Below are 9,951 nucleotides of genomic sequence, written 5' to 3'. Positions count from 1 at the left end.
ATGGGGAAACTGTAGCCATGTACAAGATATTTTTCTACTGCAAAAAAAAAAAAAAAAAAAAAAAAAAAAAAAATTGTAGGAATTATCACTGATTCTGGTAGACTAGATTCCTGCAAGCCATTGTTTGTGAAACTTAAATTTATGACTGTTGTTAATCTCTATATATATACTGTTGTTCTACATACCATGAACAATTTACCAAACCAGCAATTAAGAGACAGTATACATTCGTATAATACGAGAAACAGTTGCAAATGGCAGTTATTATAATCTGATGTAATATTTCTTTGTATATAATATGTTTTCCTGTCTTTGTATTCTGTGTTCTGACTTTTTCCTGTATTTTGTACTGGTACATTCTGATTGATTTGGTTGTACTACCTCATTTTATATATTGTATCTCCTGTCTATTGACTATTTATAAAACTATTGTAATATTGTACTTATAACTCCTGCATATAATTTTATTTATATTTTCTAATTTGACGTTGTCTATTGCTTCTGTAAGCTTAACGACAATAAATTATAATTAACATGAAAGTCTACAACAAACTCAAGGGCAGAGATGTACTAAACATGCAAATGGGTTCACTGAAGCGAAATCTGTATGATCTCGTGATTGATACGTGCTACTATTCATTTGAGGAATTTACGAATGATGAGATGATCATTTGAAAAGTGGGAGTATTTAGTATTATATGTTGTTGTTGTTGTGGTCTTCAGTCCTGAGACTGGTTTGATGCAGCTCTCCATGCTACTCTATCCTGAGCAAGCTTCTTCATCTCCCAGTACCTACTGCAACCTATATCCTTCTGAATCTGCTTGGTGTATTCATCTCTTGGTCTCCCTCTACGATTTTTACCCTCCACACTGCCCTCCAGTACCAAATTTGTGATCCCTTGATGCCTCAGAACATGTTCTACCAACCGATCCCTTCTTCTAGTCAAGTTGTGCCCCAAAATTCTCTTCTCCCCAATCCTCTTCAACACCTCCTCATTAGTTATGTGATCTACCCATCTAATCTTCAGCATTCTTCTGTAGCACCACATTTCGAAAGCTTCTATTCTCTTCTTGTCTAAGCTATTTATCGTCCATGTTTCACTTCCATACATGGCTACACTCCATACAAATACTTTCAGAAATGACTTCCTGACACTTAAATCTATACTCGATGTTAACAAATTTCTCTTCTTCAGAAACGCTTTCCTTGCCATTGCCAGTCTACATTTTATATCCTCTCTACTTCGACAATCATCATCAGTTATATTGCTCCCCAAATAGCAAAACTCATTTACTACTTTGCTACTATAAGTGTATCATTTCCTAATCTAATACCCTCAGCATCGCCCGACTTAATTCGAATACATTCCATTATCCTCGTTTTGCTTTTGTTGATGTTCATCTTATATCCTCCTTTCAAGACAATATCCATTCCATTAAACTGCTCTTCCAAGTCCTTTGCTGTCTCTGACAGAATTACAATGTCATCGGCGAACCTCAAAGTTTTTATTTCTTCTCCATGGATTTTAATACCTACTCCGAATTTTTCTTTTGTTTCCTTTACTGCTTGCTCAATATACAGATTGAATAACATCAGGGACAGGCTACAACCGTGTCTCACTCCTTTCCCAACCACTGCTCCCCTTTAATGTCCGTCGACTCTTATAACTGCCATCTGATTTCTGTACAAATTGTAAATAACCTTTCGCTCCCTGTATTTTACCCCTGCCACCTTCAGAATGTGAAGGAGAGTATTCCAGTCAACATTCTCAAAAGCTTTTTCTAAGTCTACAAATGCTAGGAACGTAGGTTTGCCTTTCCTTAATCTTTCTTGTAAGATAAGTCGTAGGGTCAGTATTGCCTCACGTGTTCCAATATTTCTACGGAATCCAAACTGATCTTCTACCAGTTTTTCCTTTCGTCTGTAAAGGATTCGCGTTAGTATTTTGCAGCTGTGACTTATTAAACTGATAGTTCGGTAATTTTCACATCTGTCAATCCCTGCTTTCTTTGGGATTGGAATTATTATATTCTTCTTGAAGTCTGATGGAATTTCGTCTGTCTCATACATCTTGCTCACCACAGGGTAGAGTTTTGTCAGGACTGGCTCTCCCAAGGCTGTCAGTAGTTCTAATGGAATGTTGTCTACTCCCGGGGCCTTGTTTCCACTCAGGTCCTTCAGTGCTCCGTCAAACTCTTCATGCAGTATCATATCTCCCATTTCATCTTCATCTACGTCCTCTTCCATTTCCATAATATTGTCCTCATGTATATCGCCCTTGTATAGACCCTCTATATATTCCCTCCACCTTTCTGCTTTGCCTTCTTTACTTAGAACTGGGTTTCCATCTGAGCTCTTGATATTCATACAAGTGGTTCTCTTATCTCCAAAGGTCTCTTTAATTTTCCTGTAGGCAGTATCTATCTTACCCCTAGTGAGATAAGCCTCTACATCCTTACATTTATCCTCTAGCCATCCCTGCTTAGCCATTTTGCACTTCCTGCCGATCTCATTTTTGAGACGTTTGTATTCCTTTTTGCCTGCTTCATTTACTGCATTTTTATATTTTCTCCTTTCATCAATTAAATTCAATATTTCTTCTGTTACCCAAGGATTTCTACTAGCTCTCATCTTTTTACCTACATGATCCTCTGCTGCCTTCACTACTTCATCCCTCAAAGCTACCCATTCTTCTTCTACTGTATTTCTTTCCTCCATTCCTGCCATTTGTTCCCTTACGCTCTCCCTGAAACTCTGTACAACCTCTGGTTTAGTCACTTTACCTTAGTATCGTAGTGTTGCGTTTAATATTGTACATATAAAATAATGTCCGAAAATTTAGACTCTAAGTACTGTACATCATGAGAAAAAAAGTTTAATAACGTGTTCAACATAAACCTGTGCTAGCGAGCGAGGCGGCGCAATGGTTAGCAAACTGGACTCGTATTCGGGAAGATGACGGTTCAAACCCCCTTCCGCCCATCCCGATTTAGGTTTTCCATTATTTCCTTAAATCGCTTCAGGTGAATGCCAGGGTGGTTCCTTGAAAGGGCATGGCTGACTTCCTTCCCTACTCCTATGGGATCGGCGACCTGGCTGTTTGGTCCCCTCCTCCCAAAACAACCAATCAATCATAAACCTATGCTGGTAAAATTAGTGTTAAAAAATTATGTAACTATGTATATTACAAGCCAAAAACTGACATGACGATATACGATCAGAAGATATGTAAAATGTTGATCTGAGACGAATGCAAATACAATACAATACAATAATCCATTGGCCTATCTCAGGTGGCGTTAGTAGAACAATATGTTGTTGATTAAGACGCAGCATAACTTTAGTTTTCTCACTGATATTCTGTCATATCCAGAGGAGCTGGTACTTTCTAAGGGTCTGATGTTTTTTTTTTTATAATTTCATTAGACTTTGCAGGTTTGAAGTGTAGTGTTATCGTCGTGGAATATTGGGAAAAATGAAGTAATTTTATGCTTCTAGTGGCGACTGGGTGTTTTGTGTACGATTTTCCTTATGGATGTATTGTTGAGCTCATTTGATGTCGTCAAACATGGCAATAAAAAGAGTTATCAACAGTTGACGAAGTATCGTTCGAAAATTATTTTCGAATGAATGAAACTAATTTTGAAAACCTTCCGAAATTTATTTATTTCTTCTTTATAAAAATGTCAAACACACTTATAGTTGAAGACAAAATTGAGGCATGCATCTGCAAGTTTTCAATGCTCCGCGGAAACTTGTATCCAATCATGAATCATGACAGCCACAGATAAAAACATACAACAAAAACACGCTTTACCAGAGATGTACATTGGTCAGTAGCGGTTGCTTAGCAACTGCGTCTGCTTTCAGCAATAAAGATTTGGGTGGACTGTATGTGCATTATGTTTATAAGAACGTGTGTACCTTCCTTCGTTTTCGCGATTCTTAGCTTTGTTTCGGCGTTTGCTGTCGAGATGGACGAAAATGGATACATTCTTTATTGTCCGTGCATGGGTAAGAAGAAAACCGCTGTTGCTATGCTACCAGAAATGTTACTATACTGCAAAGATTCTTTTACTTATGTTAAATAATATGATTTTCAGGTAGATTCGGCAACCAGGCTGACCATTTCTTAGGAGCTTTAGGTTTTGCGAAAGGTCTGAATAGGACTCTTGCACTACCACCATGGGTTGAATACCGGTACGGAGCACCGCGGTCGGTGAGTGCATGAAACAGGGTAAAGCTCGTTATGCGGATTAATTATGTATACCCATGCAGTTATAATTGCCCGCGCATTTCAGCAATGTATGACTGCAACCAAATTCACACATACTCACAAAACAAGAAAATAAGACACCTTATAGACAGTACATATGCGTTCGTATTATACGATTTATAATACAATGCCCTCTCATTATGAACCTACTTGGATGGAAAGCGGCCCTTTTTTCTATTAGTGTGATTAAGAACTGTGGGCCTGATTCAATTTTTGGACTTTTGTAGTAACTATACTCTGTCCAAGCTACCAATTTAATCGCGGTTATTATTTAGTTGATTTGCTACCAAAGTTATTCGTGTAATGAGAACTGCCAGCAGATGTTACACAATGAAAAACATGTAAAAAAATTTTACAGATACAGGTTCCATTTGACACATACTTTGAAGTGGAGCCTCTGCGCAAATATCACAGAGTTATAACCATGGAAGAATTTATGGACAAACTTGCACCTAAGATCTGGCCTCCAGAGAAGAGAACAGGTTTGTTTTAAATGGAAATTCCAGAAAACATTCAACCCTTGACCTGTAGTAGCATCAGATTTCTTTAGTGGTAGATAGCCAAATTGTAACTGTCATAAAGTTGTCAGTATGGTTTGGGAGCTGTTGCACCCATTTTACAGTTTTCTTGATACAGTGTGTGCATGGCACTTACAAATGAGCATTCAGCTGTGTTCTTGAATGTTCAAATTATTATTTGGAAGATAGTTTACTAATAACCACCAAATATCACACTTGTAATAATTTGTACTATTGGATGTTATAATATTTATGTTAATAGATACCAGGTTTTGAATTCTCTCTCTCTCTCTCTCTCTCTCTCTCTCTCTCTCTCTCTCTGTCTACTTCTGCTTTTAAGAGAAATGAGAAGTGAATCAGCAGTTGAAGGAAGCAGTTATGTTCACTGTAGTGAACAACACATCCCATCAGTATTGTCTGGAGTGTACTGTTGTGACATAGATGTCATCTGGGATGTTTCTTTTTGTATGTTTTAGTTGTAGATATCTGTTAATATTAATTGAAAGGCATAAGCTGGATAAAATAATGGATATGTCACAACTTAAACAATGTTTATGGTACCTGCTGATCTGCAGCTGACATGAGGCCTAAGTTTGTTATGAGTTAATGAAGCCACAAATCTGTTTTCTGCTGTATACATTGTTACTTGCCATATGGTATTAGCTTCAACCACAGATTATTTGTAGATATGGTCAACTGAAGCTTTCTGTACCTATCGTCTGCTTTGACCTGTGACTTGACTGTGTCATGTTGTATATCATGGCATTCCGGCATATTTGAAATGGATCATGTTTGGAGAGGTTGTGTGGAGTATACAGTAGTGCGCTGTATTGTGGGGCGTTGGGTGTTTGTTTCTAATTATTTGTGAGTGCTGTTAGTGAGTCATTGGACTTTTGGTAGAAGAGTTTGTAACAGTTTGCTAGTGAGTCATTTTGATTTCGGCATTTATGGAAATAGATTCATTGTCGGGTTTGGAATTGTTAATGTGTTGTGTATATGGTTGGAGATTTAATTTGTGTTTTGGTTTTCATTATTTCTGATGTAACAAAGTTAACAAGTAGGTTCAAGCATGCCACAATGGGGGATGAAATCTTGACTGTGATTAAATACCTACAGTTGTTTGAGGTAACTGCAGAATATGTGAAGTGTTAAGTTTGTGGAGAAGGTACGAGACTGACGAAAGTTGCTGCATCTCGGACCACAGACCAGTACATGCAGCATTGTATCTGGAAGGTTCATGATTTGAGAACTGTTGGCTGGCCATTTGAGACTGTGTTGATGACACATTATTTCTCTTATTGCTAGATTTGTTGGCCTACTTTGGTTAGCAATGATATTTTTTTGCTTTTATTTCTTCATGTTGTGTTAAAGTCACCTCTCTCAGTGTTTATTGATATGCAAAATTCTGAGTTGCACTGTGGTTCAGAATTCACTTTAAACCGTAGGTCACCCTACAACTGACGAGGTAAACCTGTTAAAAAGTTTTGAGGAAAGCATAGGTGAACCATCTCCAACTTGACCATGCCAAATAAGAACTGTAGTGTTTAAAACAAACTTTGGATTGACGACAACTTTATTTTATTTTTTGTGTATGGTATGTGTGTTTATTTGCATAATCGAGTGTTTCTTCTTTATTGAAACTGGTGTTGGTGCAATTTGTTTTATAAATTTTTGGTTTGTGTTATTAGTTGTTGGTAATTATGTTGGATTTTGATTGGTAGGTATCACAGAATTTTTTTTTACCCTCATTGGTGCAAAGATAAGATTTTGATCTTAATTATATGCACAGGTTTTGATTTATTATACTGTGGACTTTTCTTTAGCTGTAAAGGTCAAATTGAAATACCAGGTATCAGTTTTGTCCCCCCCCCTTTTTTTTTTAAATATCATGGCTTTAGTAACTGCTGAGGATGTAATTTGCTTGATTTTTGTGTTAGTATTTGTTTTGGTATCTTTTCTGTGACAGGTTTGTTGAATATTTAGTTAGTCCCGACCCAAAAGCCCCAATTCTTGTGAGTGTCCTGTTAGTTTTATGTTATTTCAACAATTAAATATGTTTTGTATTATTTTTGCATATTCATGTATGCAGTGGTTGACAATATAGTCACCATATTTTATATGCTTGAAATAAGGGTGTCCACCATGTTGATGATGTCACAGTCAGTCGACAAGTTGTACTACAATCTTCAGTTGTGTCCATAGATGGCATAGTTTTCTTTGGGAGTGAATTACGAACATAAAACTCTATATATCTACATTTTTAAAACTTAAGATTTCAGCCTGGAATGTAGACTGATAATCATCTCAAATTGCACCTACTGTAGCCACAAAGAAGTCTCAGGAGCAACAGTAAACATATCTGACAGAGTAACTCTGACTGTTTTTATGATCTGAATTCCATATAGGTTTGTTTTGTACACTACTCTACAAGTCCGAGTCCTAAAGGAGGATTGTTACTGAGGACAGCAACATCTTTCTAGTAACTCACAATGTCAGCTGTCATTCAGTGTCCTATTTTGGCTGTGGCAGCTTCTATTTGTGTAACTGTGGCAACAGTAGAGTTCACCAAGAGAAGTGCCCCTGTAAGTTCTGTATATTCTGTACCGAGGCTTGGAAGAGAACTGGTTGCTTTGTCAGGTGATATCACATTTTTTCCTCTTCATTTGGAACAAGCAAGCAAAAATGCTCTGCCTTGTCTGAGAAGGTAATAAGGCACCAATTGGAGACTGGCATTTCATTTTCTGGCTGATGCAGTGCTAGTCAAGGATTTCTGTGATTGATTGATTTACAATTACAATTTACAATTGATTTACAATTTGGCATGGTGTAAGTGTCTTCCAGATAGAGTGTTCATGCCAAATTGTAGTAGATAAGCTGTTTTCTTGGTGGTTCCTTCTCCCATAATTCTCACTGCAGTGTTTGGTTTCAATGCCACATGAAGTTTTCAAAATATGTCTAAACCAGCTGTGACCTGTTGCTCTTAAGCAACATACTTTCTAAACTTCCACCTGTAAAGTGCATCTACTGAATTGAATAAAGGCCTTTGCATGATAGGCTGCTGGGGATATTGAAAGAACAGCAGAACACTTAAGTAGGAGCTCCAGAAATCTGTTTACTTTGACTGGTGTTGCGCGAAACAAAAAACAGAAAGGAAATGTATTGCTATTATTTTTCTTGTGTAGGACTGTGTTCAACGTTTGTTTGAAGGTTTACAGCATTTCTGTTGACATTTTGCACCTTGTAGTGTGCTTAAATAAAAGTTGAAAATATAACGTAGTTGGATGGATAAAAAATCTACTCACCAAGAGGTGGCAGGAGAACACACACATATAAAAGGTATTAAAGTTTGCAAGCTTTTGGAACCAGTGGCTCCTTCTTGTGGTAGAAGGGTTGAAGAGGAAGGAGGAGAGGCGAAGGAAAAGGCCTAGTGAGGTTTAGGGAAAGGGTAAAGTTCAGAAAAATCACCCAGAACCCCAGTCAGGGGAGACTTTAATGGACAGGATGAGAAGAGAAGATTGATTGATGGTGACTGTGCCAAACAAGATTTGAAAACCTGAGACTTAAAGATGGAAGATGAGGTAATATGCAAGACAGAGATTACCGAGCGAGGTGGCGCAGTGGTTAGTACACTGGACTCGCATTCGGGAGGACGACGGTTCAATCCCGTCTCCGGCCATCCTGATTTAGGTTTTCCGTGATTTCCCTAAATCGTTTGCGGCAAATGCCGGGATGGTTCCTTTGAAAGGGCACGGCCGATTTCCTTCCCAATCCTTCCCTAACCCGAGCTTGCGCTCCGTCTCTAATGACCTCGTTGTCGACGGGACGTTAAACACTAACCACCACCACCACCAAGACAGAGATTACTGCCAAAATGTTGTGCACGAGTTAATAAGATTGAAAAGCTACATGCATTGAATGTGATAGAGGTGTGCTGCAAAAAACAGACAGGTCATAAAATGAAAAATGTAGAAAACAGGAATAGTTACTGTGAAGAAATGCAGAGACCAAAGAAATTAACATAAATTAAGGCCAGGTTAGTGACAATAACTAAGGATATGTAGTGTCAGTTCCTGCCTGCTGAGTTCTGAGAAACTGGTCTCTGGGGTAAGTACAGAGCTGGTAATCTTAACTGAGAACTTGTAGATAGTCATGCCAACGTAAAAGGCTGAACAGTGTTCACATAATAGCTGGTATACGACATGTCATTTCACAGTTGGCTCTCCCTTTGATAGAACATGTTTTGCCAGTTACAGAGCTGGTAAAAATGGTGGTAGGAGAGTGCATGGGGCAAGTCTTAAAGTGGGGGTTTGTCCTATGCACCTTCCTACCACTGCCTATGCGAGCACTGTAAGTAACAAATCATATAATAGCAATAGCCACCTGTGAAATGTCGTACACCAGGTGTTGTGTAATCACTGTTCAGCCTTTTACATCCGCATGACTGCCACCAGTTTATCAGTTAGCAGTTGCAGCTTTCAGTACTTCTCTGAGATATGGGGTGCATCTTTGTTCTTCATTATACAGACTAGTTTGACCACACTAGAGACATCTGCACCACGTAACCACTGTCATATGACTGTTCATTATCGCCGTACACACCTGACAACTCAGCATGGATTGTTGCAGTGTTATTCCCCCTCAAATTCAAGAAATGAATTACCACATGATATTTCATTTTGTCATTGGGCTGTGCCATTTTGCTTTGGCTCCTCCAGTGGTGTGCTACAGTACTGTGATGTGTAGATTCCTGTGCACAGACATGAATCTGCAAACATGTAAAAAGTAGTTACATAACTTTATTTTTTCGAGTTGATGATTAAGATGCTATGACTTCCCTTGTAGACTTCAAGGTCAGCAATGAGTAGCATGGACACTTGAGTTTCAAAGTTGGTTATAGCTATTGGATAACAATATTGGTCCAGTAAAGCTTGATGTGTGTGTTCAGAAAGTAGACTGGGCTTGGTTAGCTGGCAATATTGTAATCTGCCTCTTCTCTGTGACAGTTCATATTTATGTTGATGTATTAGGGCTAGGTTGAATCAGTGAAGGGACACATGTAAGCATTGTGCCTTCTGAATTGAGACAAAGTTGAGTGCTGTTTCTCTTGACTTGCCTCAGCTGCAGTTCTACTAATTTCCAGTTGCAGGCAGCCATGA

The 9,951-nt window shown here is 38.3% G+C and overlaps 1 protein-coding gene across 1 annotated transcript in view; it reads left to right on the top strand.

Annotated features, from left to right (window-relative positions):
* Positions 1–3,818: 3,818 nt before the first annotated feature.
* Positions 3,819–9,951, top strand: part of LOC126485111 (GDP-fucose protein O-fucosyltransferase 1) — a 118,366-nt gene continuing 112,233 nt past the window's right edge. Inside the window, exons 1-3 of the mRNA XM_050108741.1 lie at positions 3,819–4,015; positions 4,105–4,220; positions 4,636–4,759. Coding sequence (XP_049964698.1) covers positions 3,895–4,015; positions 4,105–4,220; positions 4,636–4,759 — 361 coding nt within the window. The 5' untranslated portion in view covers positions 3,819–3,894. The remainder of the gene's footprint in view (positions 4,016–4,104; positions 4,221–4,635; positions 4,760–9,951) is intronic.

This window comes from Schistocerca serialis, chromosome 6, assembly GCF_023864345.2.
Source record: "Schistocerca serialis cubense isolate TAMUIC-IGC-003099 chromosome 6, iqSchSeri2.2, whole genome shotgun sequence".
Lineage (NCBI taxonomy): Eukaryota > Metazoa > Arthropoda > Insecta > Orthoptera > Acrididae > Schistocerca > Schistocerca serialis.
This window is presented reverse-complemented; position numbering and strand designations above follow the sequence as displayed.